The 25,173-nt window shown below is 38.0% G+C and overlaps 1 protein-coding gene and 1 pseudogene across 3 annotated transcripts in view; one reads left to right on the top strand and one right to left on the bottom strand.

Moving 5' to 3' along the window:
* The window catches only part of LARS1 (leucyl-tRNA synthetase 1), a 72,600-nt gene that overhangs the window by 12,013 nt on the left and 35,414 nt on the right, over positions 1-25,173 (bottom strand). For both annotated transcript variants that reach the window (XM_032250340.1, XM_032250341.1), the window contains 14 exons: positions 23,710-23,787; positions 19,082-19,167; positions 18,931-18,996; positions 18,736-18,818; positions 17,898-18,036; positions 17,347-17,559; positions 15,062-15,119; positions 11,691-11,754; positions 8,775-8,958; positions 6,960-7,050; positions 5,329-5,469; positions 4,297-4,437; positions 4,002-4,112; positions 1,442-1,552 (listed from right to left, as the gene is read on the bottom strand). In XM_032250340.1, the coding sequence (XP_032106231.1) occupies positions 1,442-1,552; positions 4,002-4,112; positions 4,297-4,437; positions 5,329-5,469; positions 6,960-7,050; positions 8,775-8,958; positions 11,691-11,754; positions 15,062-15,119; positions 17,347-17,559; positions 17,898-18,036; positions 18,736-18,818; positions 18,931-18,996; positions 19,082-19,167; positions 23,710-23,787 (1,566 nt within the window). The remainder of the gene's footprint in view (positions 1-1,441; positions 1,553-4,001; positions 4,113-4,296; positions 4,438-5,328; positions 5,470-6,959; positions 7,051-8,774; positions 8,959-11,690; positions 11,755-15,061; positions 15,120-17,346; positions 17,560-17,897; positions 18,037-18,735; positions 18,819-18,930; positions 18,997-19,081; positions 19,168-23,709; positions 23,788-25,173) is intronic.
* Positions 9,075-9,565, top strand: LOC116531522 (annotated as a pseudogene). The gene has a single exon (XR_004260469.1). The product of XR_004260469.1 is annotated as a 10 kDa heat shock protein, mitochondrial pseudogene (transcript).

The raw sequence follows: 25,173 nt of genomic DNA, 5'->3' as shown, positions 1-25,173 counted from the left end.
TATATATACACACACACACACACACACACACACACATACATATATATGTAACTACTTTTCAAATACGTTTCCCTGGATTCTTTTAAAACACATCATCAAAATTAATTGCCTTTGCAACCAACAAAGGAATATTTTGTTGGATCCACATGCTGACAGTGATTCAGCATTATGACCAATGACACTAGCCATTAGGGAACCAATGAACTATGCGCATGCTAGCAGTTACATTACACCTTGTGATTGCTGTAGGTCAACCCAGGACTCTAAATTACTTCTGAAACTTAAAATACCATGAGGATCAAATAGTGACTTTGGTCTAAGAGAATTAAAAAGATTTTCCAAGAATACCAATCTATTATAATATTGGAGAAATTAAGAGGTTGGTCTCCATGAGGCATCTGCAGCCAAGGAGACACAAGAATTAAAGGACAATACACAAATAACTACGATATGCTTAGCAGGCTGGAAGATACTAATTTGCATTTTTAAACAACATTTACTGAGTCTACTTCTTGACTGGTGCTATTTAAGTGCGTAAGGTATATTATTCACTCCTCACAGCACTCCTAAAGTTAGGTTCTATAGTATCCTCATTTTATGCATGAAAAATCCTGTGGCCCAGAAAATTTAAGTGATTTGTACAAGGTCTTAAAACTAAGAAGTGATAGATACACATAATTTCAACCAAGATTTTTCTGGCCCCATTACCTGAGATCTTAAGCAATATAAGCCTTCTTTCAGTTTCTTTTTGTCAAAAAATCCAGTAATACATCAGTTATGTATATGAAGAAAACTAAGAGTCTAACCCAATAATTCTCAATGATGGGCCAGTGGAAGGTGATTCCGCCCCCAGCGGATGTTTGGCAATGTCTGGAGATATTTTTCATTGTCATAACTAGCAGAAAAGGGAATTTTACCAGCTTCCAATGAGTAGGAGCCAGAGATGCTGTTACACATCCTACAATGGACAAGAAAGTGCCCACAAGAACTATCTAGCCCAAATACCAATAGAGCTATGCTGAGAAACCCTGGTCTAACTACTATAATCAACGTTTACCCTGTTAAGCTATACCTATACAAATATTAAATCCTGGTTCCAGGAACAGGGTCTAGGAAATGTAAGCCACTATAAGCCTAATGTAACCCAGAAGAATATGTTTCTTTCCCAAACTTGAAAGAAGGGAAGGTAGAATATGAAGGGAATAGTTCAGTGCAGCAATTCTAAACCAATTTTTCCTCCCTAATATATATTTTTCACATACTCAGCAATTCCACAAGTAAATCCAAAATCTGATAGCTCATTTCTCACAACCATTGATTGAAAAGTGCTGTTTTAGCAGATTTCTGGCAGGAGACTATGTTCAAGGCTTTTCCCCATGCTTCTATTGTCCTATCTAACCATTACTCATGTGGTCACAGCTGCACAAGGTCCACAGCTTACCTTAATCATGGCAACAAATGGCATGACTTTCTTCATATATTTCTTCAGTTCTGGCATACTGCCTAGTTCACTAGCAATGACTTTGTTATCAGGCAGTTTTCCATTATTGGCCTAAAAAAAGGAAAAGAGGGAGAATAATGTAGAAAAAAAAGTCTCAAGAATAAGGCAGAATAATAGATGTGACTATAGTCTGTCAGGGGTAGAATGGTGGCCTCTGTCAGTCTCTTCAGAGAACAGCAGAAAACTGTCCACCCCTAGCATCATGGGGAAGTGAAAGTTGAATGAACAGTGCAGAAGGAAGTCTCCTATTCCCTATAAATTGACAACACATACTTTTTAGTTTAAAGGAGAAAGAGAAGTGATTTGTGTTGAATATTTCTCCTGTTCGGAAACTAAATGGTCTTATAAAAACTTGTTTGTTTTCAAACTTCTAAAAGCATTTCATTAGTCATATTAAAATAAATAACTACAGAACTATCATAGAAGTTTATATAATATCTGCTTTTGGACACTTTTCCTTATAAATTATTACCACAATTGTGAAAAGAATCCCTAGCCATTGACCTGTTAAAAATATAATTTCTATCTACTCAAAAATAAATGTCTATCACATATCACTAATGACTACAATCCAAGTGTGCTTTAAATGAATCTAAATTCATTCTTTCTACAAATATTAATCATCCCCTCAAAAGAGTGAGAAACAAAGTAGGCGGTCTTTTCAAAGTTTTGGGTGACTTATTTTCTCCTTATTATAAAACCAAGGGTTGGTAATGAATCTAAATGAAAACAAACATATTTTCAAATAATCTATTTACTTTCAATTCTAACCTTTACTAAAGTACATAGGAAAAATATATTCTATTTGTCAATATATTACCCTGAAACAGATAAAAACGAAAAAGGGTAGGAAACACTCCTTTGCGTTATGTCACCAAAAAGACGCTATATTCAAATAAGAACACTTTGTGATTATAAATAAACATTCTTTTCATTCTTATGGATGAAAACATACAAAATCTAAAAGAAGGCTGTTAATGCCAAAAGATACCATTGTTTTCAATTATCTAGCCAATGAACACCAAGTAAAAATACAATGTCAAAAAGAACAGAGGTGATGGATTTTTTAATGCCTAGGACATTACATACGCTATTTGGATTCTTTCATTGCTTCCTTGAAATTGCTGGTATGAATATATATTCCACTGAGGCAGTTTTAGTTGTCTACCAACCAAAGCAGCTTTTATCTTTTATTTACCTTAATTCAAAATCTGCAAGCTGATTCTAAAGGCCACCTTGTATTTCTATCATACATAATCAAAGGTTGAAGCAGTTCTCCATAAAAAGACTCACAAGGAATACAAAAACATTTGCTCTTCTCTTTCTATCAAATTTTACAAATGTAAAAGCAGCTTTTCTTAGCATTTCTTAATTAACTATGAAAAGTATTGAAGCAAAATTTCAATAACGCTCTAGAAAATCAAAGCTAAGAATTTTTCCTTTATGTTTCTTTATGTTTCTTTACGTTTTGACCACTATCCCTCCTATTTTGTATCCCTCCTATTTCATCTCTCACTTTTAAGTGCACCTTAGTGGTCTGCATCTAGCAATAACCGTTCAATAACCCCTAAGCAAAAAAGCCAAAGTCCACAACACATACTTTGTTTCCACATTTTTAGTGTAGAAGAAAAATAGATTTTTTTCTTCAACGAAAACAAGTTATTGAGTTCCCTTTAAACAGGATTATCATTACCTGGCACAGCCAAGAATGTCTTCAAGCTCTGCATTTCTATAGGTAATTATCAAACCGAACGACATTTAAAGTACTCAAGAACAAAGCTTCACTTTTTTCCAAACAATAAACAAGGTTATGGTTTGAAATAATTTAATGAATAAATACATTTAATGAATGACTCCCACTGCTCAAGTCACAACAAATTCCAAAGGCAAACGCTGTCCTTTTATTTCAACATTTCAACTACGCATAGGAAAACCCCCACTTCTTCTGATTACATTCAACTAGATCCAAGGTATTTTTGTATAAACATTTCAGAAATGACAGAAAGGCCGGGCGCGGTGGCTCAAGCCTGTAATCCCAGCGCTTTGGGAGGCCGAGGCGGGTGGATCACGAGGTCAAGAGATCGAGACCATCCTGGTCAACATGGTGAAACCCCGTCTCTACTAAAACTACAAAAAATTAGCTGGGCATGGTGGCGCGTGCCTGTAGTCCCAGCTACTCAGGAGGCTGAGACAGGAGAATTGCTTGAACCCAGGAGGCGGAGGCTGCGGTGAGCCGAGATCGCGCCATTGCACTCCAGCCTGGGTAACAAGAGCGAAACTCCGTCTCAAAAAAAAAAAAAAGAAATAACAGAAAAATAGCAGCTTTTCCTCAACATACATTTAAGAGCCACCAAGAGTAATAAAGTATGCTTTCTTCCTATAGGAAATGAAACAAAGCTGATTATCTTTCTTTGCCCAGACATTGCCAACATCCTAAAAACATAGACAGGATACAACAGTGTTGGGGGTAGCGGAGGGGGGAGTCTACTGAGAGCATCACCTCAAAGTGTTTATGTAGAACAGACAGGGCGGTATGTTGCCAAGGTGGATAGGTCTTCGCCACATAGATGGTGCAATGTGAGGGCTTCTGCAGGGGTTGTTTGTCAGTCTTCTAGGTGGTAAAAGAAAGAAAAACATTCAGTAGCTTTTACATAAACCAAAAATGAGAAGAACCCTCCCCCAATACACACTACCACTGTTTTCACCATTAATGAAAATCTTTTTAACTTTCATTACTGTTAAGTGTTATCTGACCAATAACTTTTAAGGAATAAGCTTTAAAAAAAAAACTTTACCTTCCCTTTAGCTGGCATCATATAGTTCTTGAGTCGTAGTCTAAGGTCATGTGTTACTTCCATGAGATACTGTGAGGAGCGTATTAAAACTTCATCCACAGGACCTGCCACAGGCCATGAAGCATTCATAATTGAGTCGGGCTTTTCAAAAAAGAAAAACAAAAAAAACTTCAATGACATTAGACAATATAACTATTTTATGGTTCTTGATTATAGTTTCGTACCAAGGATACCATCTGTAATTGTGTGCTCAAAGTTCAAACTTCACTACACATAGCATACTTCCACAACCCCTGATCTATAATGTTCCCTAGAATTCAAGCTGTGAAGTCTGACTACATTCTTAATTAGCATCCATTTGTACAAACATATTAATATCCACACACATAAGCTCACTTTCAAAGAAAAGTCTGTAATGCTAATTTGCCTAATTTTAATCATTATTATATAAATTATGCATACACTCAGTTTTTATCCTGTTAATACATCCAGTATTCAAGTATGGCTATTTGGTATATAGATCATGAGCACGTTTCTGCATTGTTCATGCATTAAAAATACAAAAGAACCCAGCTAATAAGGTTGGAAAGTAGTTACTAAACCAGCCAATCTATTTATCTGTCAGCCTAAGAGAAATAAGTGAATTTATATTCACAGTAAGAATGCTAATATAACATCTCTGAATATTAAGTCCTATGTATGTCAGAAGTTTTATATAAAACAAGAATATTTATGCAAATATACACCTATATCTCTGTTTATAAGCAGCTCGTAACAGTTGTTTATATATTTCTTAATATTTTCAACTTTTAAAAATATGTATATACTGTGTGTATATAAATAAGGGCACATATATATCCATCTCAATAGGAGATAGCTCTGGTTTAACCTGTCACAATTGTGATGCTGAATCCAGCACTATTCTTAAATTACTCACTTTCAGACTTTCTCTCTTAAGTAACAATATTAGCACATTTACTTAATGAAGCCAAAATCAAAGCCACTCAAAACATTTTAAATGCATAAAGGTACCTTTCCCAGGAGTGTCCAGATGTGCTCACACAAATGTGGACAGAATGGAGCCAAGAGAAGTGTCTGAACTTCAATAAACCAGAACACAAGTTCTCTGTGCATCCCTTCCACAGCCAATTCACGGTACTTATCTTTTGCAGCCTGTAAAATTTGAAATTATTTACCATTTCCCTCACATTCTTTAAAATAAAAATTTTTTAAAAATTTCAGTATCTTGGTTTTAATATTTGTGTGTGTGTGTGTGAGACAGAGTCTCACTCTGTTGCCAGGCTGGAGTGCAGTGGCACGATCTCGGCTCACTGCAATCTCCGCCTCCTGGGTTCAAGCGATTCTTGTGCCTCAGCCTCCCAAGTAGCTGGGATAATAGGTATGTGCCACCATGCCCAGGTAATTTTGGTATTTTTAGTAGAGACAGGGTTTCACCACGTTGGCCAGGATGGTCTCAATCTCCTGACCTTGTAATCCACCCACCTCGGCCTCTCAAAGTGCTGGGATTACAGGTGTGAGCCCCTGCATGGCCAGTTTTGATATATTTTTAAGTTTCTAGTCTTTTAAAAATCCATAACAAAGGCCAGACGCAGTGGCTCACGCCTGTAATCCCAGCACTTTGGGAGGCCGAGGCAGGTGGATCACAAGGTCAAGAGATCGAGACCATCCTGGCCAACATGGTGAAACTCCGTCTCTACTAAAAATACAAAAATTAGCTGAGCGTGGTGGCGCATGCCTGTAGTCCCAGCCACTCTAAAGGCTGAGGCAGGAGAATTGCTTGAACCCAGGAGGCGGAGGTTGCAGTGAGCTGAGATCACGCCACTGCACTCTAGCCTGGCGCCTGGCGACGAAGCAACACTCTGTCTCAAAAAAAAAAAAAAACAAAAAAAAAAAAAAAAAAAACCCTAACAAATTACTGTAAAGGTTTTACTTTAAGAATTTGCAAGTATTTATCTTTGTCCAAAGTACATGGCAGTTTTATACTAATAATTTTCAAAGTAAAAATTTTTTTACAGTTTGTAACTGAGACATAAAAGCTGAACAACTTTTTTAACTGTATATTAAAACTGCTCTTAGCAGCATATAGAATATTAAATATAAAAAAGACTATAAATACAACACATTGCTATGCTCAGCATTTATCCTTATTTAACCACAACTCTGAAACCCAAGTTATATAAATCTCAATGTGATCTTTTACATAGCTCATTGAGTAAAGCTACATTTTTACTTTAAGCACTTTAAATGCCAAACTTGAGGAAATATTGACACCTTGTGGAAAATCTCAGAAAACACTTGCTCTCAAACTAATGGCAATTGATTGCAATTTTGCCGTCGTTTTTATCAATTTTGAAATGCTTTCCTGGAAAGTATAGCTGGATTTTAGATCTAATCTCCTTTATATTGATGTTCATGGCTTAACTAGGAGCAGAATTATTTATATTAAGTGAACACAACGAAAAAATACCAAAGAAAATAAGCTAAAATCACAATTTATTGAAGAATTTTAAAGTTTTCTGGCAGGATTTTCATAGTCTACACTTTAGGCAAGTGATTGTGCTATAGCAGGAAGATAAAAGGAGGAAAATACACAACGTTCACATTCACATGTTTTATAGCTACCAAAAGAATCAACAGCCTACCTGAAACTCAAAAAATCCTGTTTTCAAAGCCTCTTTAAACATCATCTTTTCATAGTTTTGATCTGTTTTTATAATTCCTGCATTCAATTCACTAGTGAATAAGAGGGAAAAAGGTTATTGAGTTTAAAGGCACTTATACATAGGTATACAAAACTGCTGCATATACAAATAGGCAGTGAAACGAGAACAATGTCCAAATCATTTAAAACTGCTCATCACACCATCTTTGCATTCCTTATAACAGACTATGGCAGTCTCTCTATTCTCTCTGCATCTGACACTGCTTACGGCTCCTGTTTATGACATAGTAAATGATGCTTGTTTAAAAATTTCTTGATGGACACTTTATTCTTATAAAGCCCAAAATGCAATGTGAAAATAGCTTAACTAAGGCTGTAGCCAGGTTTGGGTTTTTTTTTTTTTTTTTTTTTTTTTTTTTTTGGGGGCGGGTTTTTTTTTTTCCCCCGGTAAGGTACGGCGGCATGAACATGGAGGATCTTCTCACCTCAGCCTCCCAAATAATAGGACTACAGGCATACCCAGCTAATTTTTTTTTTTTTTTTTTTTGGAGAGACGGAATCTTGCTTTGTTGCCCAGGCTGGTCTCGAACTCCTGGGCACAAGCAATCCTCCCATCTCAGCCTCTCAAAGTGCCTGGTTTACAGGTGTGAGCTACAGTGCCTGGCCATAGTCAGGTTTTAATTGTTGCATTTACAATAACTAATACTGGATATTAGAAAAAAAATTTCTTTTTTTTTTTTTTTTTTTGAGACGGAGTTTCGCTCTTGTTACCCAGGCTGGAGTGCAATGGCGCGATCTCGGCTCACCGCAACCTCCGCCTCCTGGGTTCAGGCAATTCTCCTGCCTCAGCCTCCTGAGTAGCTGGGATTACAGGCACGCGCCACCATGCCCAGCTAATTTTTTGTATTTTTAGTAGAGACGGGGTTTCACCGTGTTAACCAGGATGGTCTCGATCTCTTGACCTCGTGATCCACCCATCTCGGCCTCCCAAAGTGCTGGGATTACAGGCGTGAGCCACCACGCCCGGCCAAAAAATTTCTTATACCAATCCAGGTCCTTCTTAATTTGGCCTAATCTGGCCCCAACCTGTTTCATCTCCTATCTCTGCCCACCAGATAATGTACTTCAAATAAATATCAGACCCTTTCCATGGCTCATCCCCACTTTCTCTTCTCCCTGAAAACATTGTTTATTTTTCAAGAAACCCAGAATTCACATGACATCGCTGAATTCTCCTTATCTCTATTATTGTACTTAGAAACTGGTTGGGGAAAAAAAAAAAACAAAAACTGATGGGGTATTTGTCTCTCTTGCTAGACAATAAGGAAGAATCATGTCTTATTATCTTTGTAATACCATTGCTTAGGATGACTCCAAAAAATAGTTATCCTTTTCTTTTAATCTACTTTTCCTTTAACCATCTTGCCCTGTTCTAAAGCAAGACAGCATGGCAAAATGGTTAGGAGAACAGGTTTTCAAGACAGACAGAAGCAAGTTCATATCCCAAGTTTGCAACTACTAGCTTTGAAGCATGTAAAGAAATACTTAATGTTCTAAGCTTCAGTTTCTTTATTTATAAAACAGAGCTAATTACATCTATATTATATAAGGTTGCTTTGAGGCTAAAGTCAGATAACGGACACAAAATACTTAGCATAGTACCTGGCACAAGTTAGCCTTCAATGAATACTAGCTATTATTATCATTAATTTATTTTATTTGAAAAAAGAAAACTTTAAAATGCACCAGGACTAAGTAACTCTAAAACACAAAATGATTGGGATCTACAGATTACCTGGCAAAAACTCTGTCATTGAAAGTGTCAGCAGGACCACTTCTTAGGCTGTCCCAGTTGGCAACCATTTCTTTCACCCATTCTACCCAGGTGTACAGACGAAGAATACCTGCATCTGCCATGGCTTCCACAAAGTTGGCATCTTCTACAGTGTCACCAGCATCAGCCAGAGCCAAACGCATTCCTGGAAGAAGAAAAAAAGTCAATGAATTAAAAATAGGGTTACTGTGTATCAATTGTGTCCTTTGTGTCCAGCTGGGTACATTGCAAAGGCCATATATAAATTAACAAATGCTTTAGGGTCTCTCCTTGCCACGGTGCGCCAGAGCGGAGTACGAGTCTGAGGCTGAGGGAGTCATGGCAGGACAGGCGTTTAGAAAGTTTCTCCCACTCTTTGACCGAGTATTGGTTGAAAGGAGTGCTGCTGAAACTGTAACCAAAGGAGGAATTATGCTTCCAGAAAAATCTCAAGGAAAAGTATTGCAAGCAACAGTAGTCGCTGTTGGATCGGGTTCTAAAGGAAAGGGTGGAGAGATTCAACCAGTTAGAGTGAAAGTTGGAGATAAAGTTCTTCTCCCAGAATATGGAGGCACCAAAGTAGTTCTAGATGACAAGGATTATTTCCTATTTAGAGATGGTGACATTCTTGGAAAGTACGTAGACTGAAATAAGTCACTATTGAAATGGCATCAATGTGAAGCTGCCCATTCCACTGAAGTTCTGAAATCTTTCATCATGTAAATAATTTCCATATCTCTCTTTTATAATAAACTAATGATAACTGATAAAAAAAAAAAAAAAAAATGCTTTAAAGGACTGTCCCAGATCAAAAACAAAAATTAAAATCACCAAAAGGTAGCATCCCTAACTGTGATGTTTAAATATTCGAACCATCTATATTGATTTGCATCTGCTTAGCACCATTATATGTTTCTTCTCAGGCATGTTGAGTTAATGAGATAAAGTGATCTTTAATAAGGCAGAGACAGAAAATGATAAACTGGGGATAGATATAGATATACATTTCTTTGCGGTTTTCTTAACATCTCAGCCTCATTTAGAGGTAGCATAATATATTTTAATGCATAAGAATACATACTGGTACCTTAAATGTACAAATGCATATGAATTTTTCTCAGTTTTAAAACTAGGTTCTTAAAAGTTTACCACTAATAAAACTTTACTTTTTCAAATCTCACCTCTTAGTACTACCAAAATTTTCCTTTCTAAAATATTGGGGAAAAAAACCTAAAAAACTAAATGTTCATCAATTAAACCTTAGCACATCCCTATAATGGAACACTATATTGTTAAAAAAAAAAAAAAAAAAAGAGGGAGCTCATTATGTAGTTCTTTCTGTCTTTAGCTTTGGTGTCCAATCAAAACATTCAAGTTCTACCCTTTACCTTTTTCACTTAACAATTCATATTTGTATACTAGCCCATACATATACATATCTATGTCTATTTTTAATATCTACATATAAAATAAAAATCATAAACTCATACTTTTATCACCAAATCCAATCCAACCCCATAGGACTCATTCTGGCATTCTCTCTTTACTTATTTATAGCTTCTTTTTCTTTTTCTTTTTTTTTTTTTTTGAGACGGAGTTTCGCTCTTGTTACCCAGGCTGGAGTGCAATGGGGCGATCTCGGCTCACCACAACCTCCGCCTCCTGGGTTCAGGCAATTCTCCTGCCTCAGCCTCCTGAGTAGCTGGGATTATAGGCACGCGCCACCACGCCCAGCTGATTTTTTGTATTTTTAGTAGAGACGGGGTTTCACCATGTTGACCAGGATGGTCTCGAACTCTTGACCTCGTGATCCACCCGCCTCGGCCTCCCAAAGTGCTGGGATTACAGGCTTGAGCCACTGCGCCCGGCTATAGCTTCTTTTTCTGATAGTGAGCTCTGTGAGGCAGAGGTTCTCATTATCTACCTGTTTACTTATTTATTCAATCCTAATATATACATAAAGTAGCTTCATAATTGCTTATATATCTTGTAAGAAACAGACTAACTATAGTATTTGGATACAGCTCTTTCTGCCGTTGGCTTTGGTGTCCAGTCAAAATACTAAGAACACAAACTGCGTTAGCCATGATCAATAAAAAGAAGTACCTTGATGACCAATGACTAGTTATATAAGAAATTAATGGTTCCTTCAGCACAGTGCATTTCTTCTCTTGACAAAGTAATAATAAAATGTAACAGGACTGAGGCTAGGCAAAAAAAAAAATTCTGAAAAAAATGAATGTTCTCGGGTTCAAGATACCTTTAGGAATACCAAATACAGGCCAAGGCATGGTGGCTCATGCCTATAATCCCAGCACTTTGGAAGGCCAAGGCGGGTGGATCACTTGAGGCCAGGAGTTCAAGAATAGCCTAGCCAACATGGTGAAACCCCGTCTCTACTAAAAATAAAAAAAATTAGCCAAGCATGCAGGCACATGGCTGTAATCCCAGCTACCTGAGTGGCTGAGGCACGAGAATCACTTGAACCCCAGAGATGGAGGTTGCAGTGAGACAAGACATGCCACTGCACTCCAGTCTGGGTGAGAGTGAGACTCTGTCTCAGTTTAAAAGAACGGAATATAAAATACAGAGGAAATATCTTGGAAAAGCTTCTACATACTCAACATCTTTACAAAACAAGTCTTGAATCTTAGCAACGATAGTGAGTTCATTAAAAGAAGACTCAAAGTAACTTCCGCTTGATTTGTTCCTGAAGACATCATGTCAGCAATTCTTATATTTTAAATATTATGTTGCTCATCCACAAAGGAAACATTAATATTTTTTAATTTTGTTAAAAAGCAAAACAGAAAGTAAAATTAAAATACCAATTTTAACTTGTCTTCTATAAGGAGAGCTGGACCCTATGGAACAGCAATAAGAAAAATGTTTACTCACCATCTGCTGAAAATTTGTCAATAGCTTGGGTCAAAGTGAGGAAGTTGCCTGTGGATTTTGACATCTGAAAGAGTCAGTGATCAAGCATTAATAATAGTAATTATAAATAAAATAAATCAAATCAACCAAATAAAATTAATTAGGTTAGTCATGACCAGATAAAAACAAAAAGGAATTTGAAATACTGAAAGGAAAAGATATATTACATTAATTTTAGAGAGGTCAAAACTGAAGTTCAGCCAATAAAGTGACTTGTTTGGGTTACTCAGCTATCAGTGACACAGCTAGAAGAGGACCTCCAGACTCAGACTCAGTCCACTGTGGTTTAGCCTATACTCTCTCCTGGTAATTGGGTTAGATATGTGTAATGACTCTATTATAACTCTGGAACACCAGCTGGTTACCTAAGGAAGAGCTTTACAGCAATTAGAATCATTCTGCAATGGAATGGACCAGCTCATGAGGTTGGAGTTAGAATTTTAGGAACCCTCCTATCATTAATTAGGGTCACAATAATTGGTTGTTCAAGTTGCGCTCTGCCTGAGGGCAACTCATCTGAAGAGGGGCTGCTCACAACCTAGCAATCTTTATTGTTTCAAAATGCTGATGTCAAAAGGAAATGATGACTGTATCAGTTTTCTATTATACTACATGGCAATACATATCTTGTTCTAATAAAATCAATATAGTACAACAACGTTCAGACAGCCCAAAGAAAATGTCATGTTCTAAGAGGAATAATATATACATTGTTCCTCTTTGACTTAAAGAAGAAACAAATTGAATAATCAAATTCCTTGTTGATCTAACAAAATCTATTAAAATCACCTGTGCTTCTAAACAGCAGTTTTTCAGTCTAATATACAGATCATCTTGAAGGAATTTTTAAAATTACCTTTCAATATTATGGCACAGGCTCAGTCTGATGTTACATAATGCAATTTATGTCATCTGCCATTTGTTTAAACCTACAACTATTTTCTTTCTTTATTTTTTTTCTTTCGAGACAGAGTTTCACTTTTGTTGCCCAGCCTGGAGTGCAATGGCGCATCCTCAGCTCACTGCAACCTCTGTCTCTCAGGTTCAAGTGGTTCTCCTGCCTCAGCCTCCCAAGCAGCTGGGATTACAGGTGCCCACCACCATATCCGGCTAATTTTTTTGTATTTTTGATAGAGACACAGTTTCACTGTTGGCCAGGCTGGTCTCAAACTCCTGACCTGAGGTGACTCACCCGCATTGGCCTCCCAAAGTGCTGGGATTACAGGCATGAGCCTCCGTACCCGGCACCCTACAACTTATTTTCATTATGACACAGACACTTACGACAACTAATACTGTCATTACTATTCAGTTGGTTACAGCAAAATTCATTGGTTGTAACAAATCCAATTTGTTACCATTTTTATTAATGAGAAATAAATAATACTGTAACTTTTTTTAAGTCAAGGAGGGGTGCCTTCTCTAACTTGCACAAAAGTATCATAGGGACAAGTGAGGCGTCTGTCAAGTTTGCAGAACTTCCTATTGAGGATATTGATTAATAAGATAAAGTCCTATGAAGTCTGTTTTAAAAAAACACACATGCATATTATTAACAGTAAGAGTAGTGACAATAATAGTAGAAGCATAGAGAGGGCTACTATACTGCATTAAGTGACACCTAAAAATCCTACAGACTCCAAAATTCTATCTTTTTTTTTGACGGAGTTTCACTCTTGTTACCCAGGCTGGAGTGCAATGGTGCGATCTCGGCTCACCGCAACCTCCGCCTCCTGGGTTCAGGCAGTTCTCCTGCCTCAGCCTCCCGAGTAGCTGGGACTACAGGCGCGCGCCACCATGCCCAGCTAATTTTTTTTTTGTATTTTTAGTAGAGACGGGGTTTCACCATGTTGACCAGGATGGTCTCGATCTCTTGACCTCGTGATTCACCCGCCTCGGCCTCCCAAAGTGCTGGGATTACAGGCTTGAGCCACCGCGCCCGGCCAAAATTCTATCTTTCTACTAATTTAGTGGCCAGTCACGGTATAAAACAAATAGCACCAAACCATTTTCTCAAATTAGTAAGAAAAATAGCTCTTCCTGCCAGCTTGGATCCTGTGGAGGCCTGCTGGGAACAGGACTTCTAAAAGGAAATATGTCTGGAAGCCTGTGGTCCAAGGCCATTTTTGCTGGCTATACAGTAAGCAGGGTCTCTATAACACACAGCTCTTTGTAAAATTGAAGGTGCTGGCCAGGAGCGGTAGCTCATGCCTGTAATCCCAGAACTTTAAGAGGCCAAGGTAGGTGGATCACGAGGTCAGGAGTTCAAGACCAGCCTGGCCAACACAGTGAAATTCCATCTCTACTAAAAATACAAAAAATTAGCCAGGTGTGGTGGCAATCACCTGTAATCCTAGCTACTCAGGAGTCTGAGGCAGAAGAATCACTTGAACCTGGGAGACGGGTGGAAGCAAGCCGAGATCACGCCACTGCACACCACCCTGGGCAACAGTGCGAGACTCCATCTCAAAAAAACAAAAAAAAAATTAAGATATTTATACTCAAGATGAAACAATTCTATTTGGGAGAGATGTGCTTATGTATACAAAGCAAAGAACAATACAGCGACTCCTGGCGGCAAACCAAGCAAAACCAGAGTAATCTGGGGAAAGGTAACTCAGGCCCACAGGAACAGTAGCATGGTTCATGCCAAATTCCTATTGGACACAGAATCTGAGTGATGCTGTATCCCTCAAGGATTTAAACTAATGAAAAGTCAATAAATAAAGGTGAATTTGTTTAAAAAAAAAAAAAAAGCAAGTCAGGCTTGGCGGCTCACACCTATAATCCCTGCACTTTGGGAGGCCAAGGCAGGCAGATCACGAGGTCAGGAGTTCGAGACCAGCCTGGCCAACATGATGAAATTCTGTCTTTACTAAAAACACAAAAAAAATCTGTTGTCACCATTTGCCACTCTAAATACAAGTGTTATAAATAGGCAACTTTTCCCTATCTCTCCCTTCAATTAATACTACCTACTCCCCTTGCTCAATTTTAAAGATAAAAATTAATTTATGCTTAGTCCTAAATATGCTAATTAGAAGGTTTTTAACTCTGATTAATTCATATTATTTCTTATTTATTAATTTTTTTGGTAGCAGCTCACTATATAGTGAGGGCTCGCTATATTGTCCAGGCTGGTCTTGAACTCCTGGACTCAAGTGATCCTCCCACCTTGGCCTCCCAAAGCTCTGGGATTACAAGCATGAGTCACCATACCCAGACACATTATTTCTTACACAAATTAAAAAAAAAAAAAAAAGAATTGCTATACCCTAAATCTGAAAAGCCTTCCACAGAATTTTAAACTTTCAAGATGCAATAAGCCTTACCTTCTCAGAGTTCAGGAGAAGATGTCCATTTGCTCTCACAGCTCTAGGCCATTTGTCACTTTACAGGTAAATGTTTAAAGACAGAAAGTAAGAGACAAAGAAAGATGATGGTTCAGGCTTAAAATTCTGAGGTAAAAGCTAATAGACTCATAAAGGTTTGCTAAGATACATTTTGTACAAGGATATATACTGTAGTCTTTTGTAATGGGAAATGAAAACAAACCAAAGGACTGGCTACACAAACTATGATATAGGTACACAGCCATGCAACTACTTAGGTGGGGCTATGCGTACGGATATAAAAAGATCTGAAAAATAAGTGTGAAAACATAGAACAGTATAAACAATGTGGTTTCTTTGTATACATTAAAAAATAAATAGATATAACTCGATTAAGACAGTTGCAGGTGAGCAAAATGAAAAAAGAAAAAGAAATTTAAAAAATTTTTAAAAAGCAAAAGAAATAAAATTTTAAAAATAAAAAAATAAAAAGAGTTATAGGATGCTGGTATATAAAAATCACAAGAGAACAATAGCATCATGATGAGTTTTGGGAAATAGAGCAGTGTGCAGGCAAGGGTGAAAGTTCACTTTTAACTTTTTGCCTTTATGTACTCTTTAAATTTTCAAACTATGTACATGTCATTCATTCATTCTAGCAATGAGATCATATGGGAGGTTGAGAGCAAGTGTTCTGGAGCCAATCTCTCTGCATTTCCATACTGTCATTTATTAGCTGGGTAGCTTTGGGTGATGATTTGTTCCTCTATTCCTCAGTACAATTCCCTGCCTATAGAAAATGAATATTAAAGATACTCCTCGAAAAGCTGTAATGAAAGGAATTACTAAAAGTGATTTAAAGTACCCGACATAAGCATTTGATGTTATTACTTATCTATAATTTTTAAAAACCTAATAAATGTGAAAAAAATTGGTGCAAAGGGATGAAGACTCAACTTATTGGTAAAGAATACTTCTGGGATACCCAATTTGCCTAAAAATACATTTTAAACAATAGAGAAAAATACTAGGGATAGGTGTGATGGCTCACACCTGTAATCCGAGTACTTTGGGAGGCGGAGACAGGAGGATCATTTGAGTCCAGGAGTTTGAGGCCAGCCTAGGCAACAAAGTGAGACTTCATTTCTACAAAAAATAAAAAAACTTAGCCAGGCATGGTGACATGTGGCTAATCTCAGCTACTCAGAAGGCTGAGATGTGAGGATCACTTGAGCCCGCGAGGTCAAGGCTACAGTGAGCCAAGATCATGCCACTGCACTTTAGCCCAAACAACAGAGCCAGACTCTGTCACAAAAATAAATAAATCAATTAAGTAAGTAATAATACTGGATGACAAGTAGTGTAAGAACCACATTAAATTTATTTTATTCCTCTGGGCCAAGCACGGTGGCTCATGCCTGTAATCCCAGCACCTTGGGAGGCCGAGGCAGGCAGACCACCTGAGGTCAGGAGTTCGAGACCAGCCTGGCTAACGTGGTAAAATGCCGTCTCTACTAAAAATACAAAATTAGCCAGGCATAGTGGCACACGCCTGTAATCTCAGCTACTCGGGAAGCTGAGGCAGGAGAATCACTTGAACCTGGGATTCCATGCCACTGTACTCCAGCCTGGGCAACAAGAGCAAAAGTCTGTCTCAAAAAAAAAAAAAAAAAAAATTTATTTGTCTACTTCAAAATATTCCTTTTATTCTTTATTCTTATATTCTAAATACAAGAAGTCACAAGAGATTGTGTTGGTTTTATGAAATAAAATGGGAACAGACAGGTTTGTTTCCTCAGCTACTTGAGAGACTAGAGGGAAAAGTAGACACGTCTAGGTAAAGAGGGAAAAGGATAGAAGGATTACTCTGAAGAACAAACTCCAGTCAGAATGTTGCAACAACTAATGATAGGGCCTTGGGGCTCTCTGCTCTAAAGAGAAGGTTCTTTCCAATTCTAATGTTCTAGAATCATTCCTGTATCTAACAGGTCAAATGAATTACTAGCAGACCAGCAATGCACCCGAGATGATGTGCTTGGGTGCCTCGGGCAAGTATGTGGATTTCTGGGTACAACAGATAGGAGGTAACCTTTCTGCTTTAGTACATATTTAAGATAAGAAAAAGAATGTAAATGGAAAATCTATCTATAGGACACATTTAAGATAAGAAAAAGAACATAACTGGCAAATCTATCCCCTCCACAATAATTTCTTAGATATTTGAAGGCACAAGACAGCCCTATTGACAATCAACAAATTTAGTCCACACCAATTTTAGTATTCACCTTTGTTCCGGCCACATAGCCACGTGATTATAAAGGTAGTATGAAAGATGATTTGGAACGAGATCCTTGCCAGAGACTCGAAGATCAACAGGATACCAGAATTCAAACTCCTGCTTTAACTGATCTAATTTTTCCTTTGGGATCTGAGTCTTAGGAAATGGAGCCTCCTTGAAGAAAACATAATCCCAAACTTCCTTGGTCATCTGTTGCGGTCTGTATTAAAAATAAAACAAATTATTTTATATATATATATATATATATATATATATGTAATTTCTTTGAAAGAATCAATACCCAAATCTGACCACGAATTAGGAATCTCTTTCTTAATGTAGTTACAGGAATAAATAAGGACAATAGCTTCCATAAGAACGAAGAGTAGATAATGATAATAAGGGGCTATTAATTTTTCCCAGTTCAATAGTAAAAAATCAAAAACATTACAACTAAATTCTGCTAAATAAATTATTATGAAAACATTTCAATATGTAAATCAAAGATTACAACTCTTACTAACAAATTATGCTCCTTTCCCTTATCTGTTTACCAACCTAATGCCCAGCGGAGACTCTGCCTGTCCATGCAAGTCACCCCCCTGCAACAGGTGTGCGACTGTGTAAAATGCCATGTAAATAGTGGAGTCAGAAAGTGATTCAATCAACCATTGCTCATCCCAAGGCAGGCGAGTGCCTGAAAAATAAAAAGCAATGCATGAGGAACTTAAGACACATTTCATCTACAGAATCCACATTTTTAAGAAAAAGGCTTTAGCATTTACAAAGATAACTTATTTAGGAAGCTCTTAAATTATTCTTGATTAATAAAAATAAAATAGTAGATAAAAGACAAAATGGTCCAGGCATGGAGGCTCATGCCTGTAATCCCAGCACTTTGGGAGGCTGAGGCAGGTGGAGTTCAAGACCAAAGTGGCCAACATGGTAAAACCCCATCTCTACTAAAAATACAAAAAAAAATTAGCCGAGCATCGTGGCAGGCACTTGTAATCCCAGCTACTCGGGAGGCTGAGGCAGGAGAATCACCTGAACCCAGGAGGAAGAGGTTGCAGTTAGCCAAGATCACACCACTGCCCTCCAACCTGGGCAACAGAGTTAAGACTCTGCCTCAAAAAAAAAAACGACAAAATGATTGAAGCTTGGAGTCTCTCTATAAAAAAGTCACACCATAAAACCTATATAGATTAGAGAGGACATATTTCTACCACCAAGTAGATGATAGGGGACTACATCCTAGTTTTCCTGACCATCTAACCAAAACCTCTTGCTTTCAATTCAGAAAACACTAGAACTGAGGGGAGGGGAAACGTAAAAATGTATATTTTCTGTGTAACTGGCAAAGTTATCCAAACAGAAAAATTTAAAGTTTGTTTACCTAGACCATAAGTTCTTGAGCAAGCATGTTCTTGTAGCCAAGCTAAGGTGGCTTCAAAATTCCTCCTGGTCTCCTCACAGAATCTAGAAAAAGGCAAAAGACAAAGTATTTTTACCACTTCACTTCTTTGTTTCATTTCAACTTTATTGTTTCCACATTTTTCATCTTCTTTTCCCTCCCTTTCTCCCATCTTACGTTTCCAGGCTCTTCAAGCACTGAGATGTCTGTTTCTTCCAGTTCTCTTCTCCATAATCCAAGTACCTGGGAGTGGACAAATTGATTTTTTTTTTAAGTCAAAGAGAAGCAAATTGATTAGGGGAATTATCTTGCTATAAGAGAGACTAACCACTGGTCACACAGAGCCACGACACATTCATCTGAAGACCTGGACATCACTTGTTTCTCTGGTTCCATGTAAATAAGTGCATCTCCCTGAAGGAAGGTAAATAAAAACGTATTAGATACTAAGTCAAATCAATCTTCATTCCTCAAAGATGATAAAAATTTCTTCAAAAAAATACTATACCACCAATAACTGAAACCCCACATTTTCATTATGTCTTCCCCATCTTCCCCAGGTCAGTTACCTTCTACCCTTCTCTCTATATAACACTTGCTTTTAAAAAGGCATGAATTTTCCTCAAGTGGATCATTTTCTCCAGCTACAGATTATCTCGTTTCAGTGAAAAATAAAACAGTGAACAAAGAGGAAAAAAAACCCACAAAAGATGGTTAGCAGTTCTGAATCCTAAGGTTTGAAGGTTAGGCTTCCTATGATAGTTTTCTGAGTTTTTTTTTGGTGGAGGTGGGGAGGGCACAGCCCTATGGAAGCTTTTTAATCCTTCTTATAAACTGCTTAAAAATAAAAAAGACACACAAAGACTAAACATAGAAAATCTTGTTACTGAAGATTTATAGTGCCATGAAAAATTTCCACTAGAAAACTGACCATGCTTTTGATTTTTTTACCAAACACAAATCTCTTTCAATGCTATTATGATCCTAAACATTTTAGGCTAGGATAATTTTTAAAAACAAAGTTCAGCATTATTATTCATAAAATGATTCCATGTTCTGTTTTTAATGCAATTCTTCTCACTGACATTAAATAACTGGGATTTGGTTTAAAGATGGTAAATTAAAAACAGACATTTAACTCCCTCTCAAAATACCAATAAAAAGACAACAATGAGGGTTTTTTTTTTTTCTTTTACAAGTGGCATGAACCTCCAAACGCAAAATGAATGAGAGAAGAAAAAATATTCACTGAATTTTGAAAACAAAAAAGTGACATGAATGAGAAATGTATTAGCAGAAATTAAAAAGCTATCTGAATCCTAAGACAACAACAGAAAAATCTGAGAAGCAATCCAGTTTGTACTCTAGTACCTCTAAGAGACTCAGAAATTGGTGGCATTAAATAGCTCTAAAAATAGAGATAAGGTGAGACTGAAAAGAAGAGCACCAACTAAAGTCATTTAAAGAAGTGGGTATCCTGGAAGTGGTGAAAAAATAAAATAAAATAGAGGTTAGAATCCCATATACTGCCCCTACCTATGCCAGAACAAACAAAAAGGCTATTTCTCTGGAAAAGATTTTTAAAAAGTCTCTGAACTAGAGAGAAAGTTGAAGTAACACAGTAAAAACAAGGGAGTTAAGTGAAAGTCAGCATACCATGTTGATACACATTCCTAGCTATCTTCTCCCATTCAACTCCCAAAATGCTCAGTTGCTTAGATCTTTTTTCTTTTTTCTTTCTTTCTTTCCTTTTTTTTTTTTTTTTTGAGACAGTGCTCTGTCACCCAGGCTGGAGTACAGTGGTGCCATATCGGCTCACTGCAACCTCCCAGGTTCAAGCAATTCTCGTGCATCAACCTCCCAAATAGCTGGAATTACAGGCAGGTGCCGCCACAGCCAGAAAATTTTTGTATTTTTAGAAGAGACAGGGTTTCACCATGTTGGCCAGGCTAGTTTCAAACTCTTGACCTCAAGTGATCTGCCCACCTCAGCCTCCCAAAGTGCTGGGATTACAGGCGTAAGCCACCATGCCTGGCCACTTAGACCTTTTGAGCTAGAGATTGGAAGAATCCTCTGTGAGGAAATCTAACAAACCCAAATGCAAATACTAAAAAAAAATTAACATCCGGGAGTCCCCAAGGCCCAAATGGCCCTTTCTAGATCTCCCCCAGTGAAGCCCAGTGACAAGTCCTACCCATATGCAAAAACAAACTTTTATATCCAAATATATTATATGTCAACAGCCTTCCTCAGAGAAATAAGATTAAGATGTCCCACCTATGAAAAAAGAATAGCATCCTACAACAAAGGACCAATCAGCCAGGCATGATAGCATATGCCTGTAGTCCCAGCTACTCAAGAAGCTGAGATGGGAAGATCACTTGAGCCCAAAGCCAGACCAGCCTAGGCAATATAGCAAGACCCCTATTTAAAAACAAAATCAATCAGAAAACAAAAATCAATTATTGGACTGGCCCAAAATTAGTAATTGTTAAATCTGGGTGATAGGTATACAGGAATTTATCATACTACTCTCTATTTTCTTATACATTTGAAATTTTCCAAACAAAGATTCTTTAAAAATAAGTTCTTATAAATTTGTATGCATATACACACACGAATAGTAAATAAAAGCACATAGTAAACAAAAGCTCAAGAGGAAAACACTGAGGGACTGTCCCACAAAGAGGACTAGCAGGACTGCCAGAAGCTAAGAGGTTCAGTATCTGAATGACAGGAAATCAAAAAGGGAAAATAGAGAATAAGAAAAAAATAATCAAGAAAAAAGTCAAGAATTGTTCCCCAAATTGAAGAACACAAGTTTCCACATTGAAGGGGTCCACCAAGCACCCAGTAGAATGAATGAAAATTGACCTACACCAAGGCAAATCATGAAATTTCAGAACACTGGGAGAAAAAAAGATTGTACAAGCCTCCAAAGTCAGGAGAAACAAGTTACTTACAAAAACATCAATCACTACCAGAAGAGTTTTCAACTCCTAATAGCATTAATGAACCAGGAGACAATGAGGTAATAATGTCCTCAAGTCTTTAAGGGAAATTATTTCCAATCCAGAATCCATACCCAGGCAATCCAATATAAAGATAGAAGACATATTTCAGACATGAAAAGTCACAACAATTTACCTTCCAGACACCCTTTCTCAGAAAAGCTCAGAGGCAGAGCTTCGCCAAAATGAGAAAGAATACAAGAAAGACGCAGACATGGGATCAAGGAAACAGGAGATCCAGCTCAAAAGAAGCAAAGGGGATTCTTAGCAATACTGGAGGAACATACAAGATAACATCTGTGCATCAGGACAGTAAGCAACAAGTTCAGACTAAAGCCAGAAAGCTCTGGAAGAGCTTTCTCCGAGACAGAACTGAAAGCGTACTGATGTGTTTGAACTGAGTGAGAGAATACACAGTTGGGAAGGAGTTGACAAACAGAGTATTGATATTTTAAAATAAGAATTTTAAGGCCGGGGCATGGTGGCTCATGCCTGTAATCCCAGCACTCTGGGAGACCAAGGCGGGCAGATCACCTGAGGTCAGGAGTTCGAGACCAGCCTGACCAAAATGGAAAAACCCTGCCCCTACTAAAAATGCAAAATTAGCTGGGTGTGGCAGTGCATACCTGTAATCTCAGCTACTGGGGAGGCTGAGGCAGGAGAATTGCTTGAACCCGGGAGGTGGAGGTTGTGGTGAGCCGAGATCACGCCATTGCACTCCAGCCCGGGCAACAAGAGTGAAACTCATCTCAAAAAAAAAAAGTTAAGAATTTAAAAAAAAAAAAAAAAAAAGGTGGGTGCAATGGCTAATGCCTGTAATCCCAACACTTTGAGAGGCTGAGGCAGGCAGATCACGAGGTCAGGGGTTCGAGACCAGCCTGACCAACATGGTGAAACCCTGTCTCTACTTAAAAATAGAAAAATTAGCCAGGTGTGATGGCGCACACCTGTAATCCCCCCTACATGGAAGGCCGAGGCAGGAGAATCGCTTAAACTGGGAGGCGGAGGTTGCGGTGAGCCGAGAGTGCGCCATTGCACTCCAGCCTGGGCAACAGAGCAAGACTCCATCTCAAAAAAAAAAAAAAATTAAACATAATTATTAATCCCAGGGAAAACCAAAAGCTGAGGATGAAAAATTATTGTACACTACATTATGGATGAGCCATGTCTCAAAAATGTAAATAATGACTATTGATCTAACATTAGTTATTGCTACAGTGTATGAAGAAGACAGCGTATACAGCAGTATATACTGATAAATGTGGGACGTAAGAGAAAACAGAAAGTAGGGGGAAGAGTGTAACCTTGATCTTCCTCCTACTCCTTCTAAGAGGAGGTCATCAGTGGCTGATGCCTAACCCTGGGGGGGAAAAAAATCATACCACAAGCATTTAGATCAGATATCTCTAAGAGATGGAGATCAGTACTAAAACGGTTAAATGTCAACCCCTGCAAGGAAGAGAAATTTAAATTACAGAAAGGTAATGAGGAAATTTGCAGCTTTTTTATTTCAAAAAGCCTAACAGACTTATTGTCTCTGTATTATGGGTATACAAAGTTGTCAAAAATAAAAATGTAGGAGTTAACTCAGCTAATTAGAAGAGAGTTATAACAAAAATGGAGGATAAGAGGATGACAGTAAAAAACACCAAAGAAAGAGGGGGTTGTAACTACTACCAGTATCTACAGTGGCCACTGCCAGAAGTATCATCCAAATTCTCTATACATGCTATGCACACATTGACTTTAGAACATGACCTTTAGCACCAATACAGATGGGATGTTCAAGTTAAATGAATTGCTAAATAGGTCTATTTTCTGCTGCAAAACTATATATCTTTATTACAGCCCCAGGTTCTACTATAGAACTCACTGCTAATAACAGTCAAGTCTATCAACTAACAGTTCTTCTAAAACAGCCTTCAGAGCATAGCCTATGACGTACAGTGTCAATCATCTTTTTCTGAATCGTCTTCTTTACATCTTGAACCTTCTGTCCTTTAAATCCATCCACCAACATGACCTAAAAGGATGAGAAGGGAGAAAAACACATATAAAACAATTAGAATCTGCCTTGAGTTTCTTTCCTAATTTTCCCTAATTAATTTTCTCTGCCCACAGAAATTTCTGTAGTATGAAATTTATCATATTGATAACGGTAATTTTTCATTTTGGTATAGCATGATAATATTTATAACACACTTATCTTTCTGTCAGTAACTGAGATACCTAGTGTGAGCATGATTAGGAAGGAATACTCACTTCCACTTCTTCTTAAGTTTCCACGTGGACAGGCTTCAACTACACTAACTCGCCTCATTCCTGATGGTTTCAGAAAGAACTAAGCATATTCGGCTTCATCTAATTTAGGCTCCTCTTTGTAACCCCGCCTGCTGCAGGTGAGTATTCTTTGCCTGGCCATGTGATAAACCTTGCTCTTAGAAGGAGGCCTACTGTTTCACCTCTATCTTTTTCTCAGTAGGTCAATTACATTCCAGGGCAAAGTATTAGCTTATCCATTGTTGCCACCAATTAAGTCTCAATCCCCTTCCAGCTTTCTTAGGTAATAAAGCAGATATTTTCACCTTCATCTACATGACTCTTGTATTTCTCTCAAATTGTTCTATCTTAGGTAGAAAAGACAGGCATTCTTTTTTGACATTCTAAACCTCTAATGTACCAAAATACTTCAATATTTATTTAATCCAACATAACGAAGTTATATTTAATGAACATTATGGTGTAGTTAACAACACAAATCCGAATTAGCTGGGCATGGTGGTGCACGCCTGTAATCCAGCCACTCGAGAGGCTGAGGCAGCAGAATTGCTTGAACCCGGGAGGCAGAGGTCACAGTGAGATGAGACAGAGCCACTGTACTCTAGAATGGGCAACAGAACAAAACTCCGTCTCAAAAAAAAAAAAAAAAATCTGGCCGGGTGCAGTGGCTCACACCTGTAATCCCGCACTTTGGGAGGCTGAGGGGGGCAGATCACTTGTCCGTGGGTCAGGAGTTCGAGACCAGTCTGATCAATATGTTAAAACCCCATCTCTACTAAAAATCAAAAATTAGCTGGGTATGACCGCACGCGCCTGTAGTCCCAACTGTTCGGGAGTCTGAGGCAGGAGAATCTCTGGAACCCAGGAGGTGGAAGCTACAATGAGCTGAGATCGCGCCACTGCACTCCAGCCTGGGCAACAGAGTGAGACTCCATCACACACACACACAAACACACACACACACACACACACACACCAGGCTACCCTCCCAGTCCCCCTAACCACCCCCCACCCCACACACACGACCCAGGCTATCTAGTTTGAATCCCTGGCTAACTATCTGACTAATCTCGAAGAAATCAGTTAATCTCTTTGTGCCTCCATTTCCTCATCTGTAAATTGGGGTAAG

Source organism: Sapajus apella, unplaced genomic scaffold (genome assembly GCF_009761245.1).
Source record: "Sapajus apella isolate SASKATOON/1434 unplaced genomic scaffold, GSC_monkey_1.0 scaffold71, whole genome shotgun sequence".
Taxonomy (NCBI): Eukaryota; Metazoa; Chordata; class Mammalia; order Primates; family Cebidae; genus Sapajus; species Sapajus apella.
This window is presented reverse-complemented; position numbering and strand designations above follow the sequence as displayed.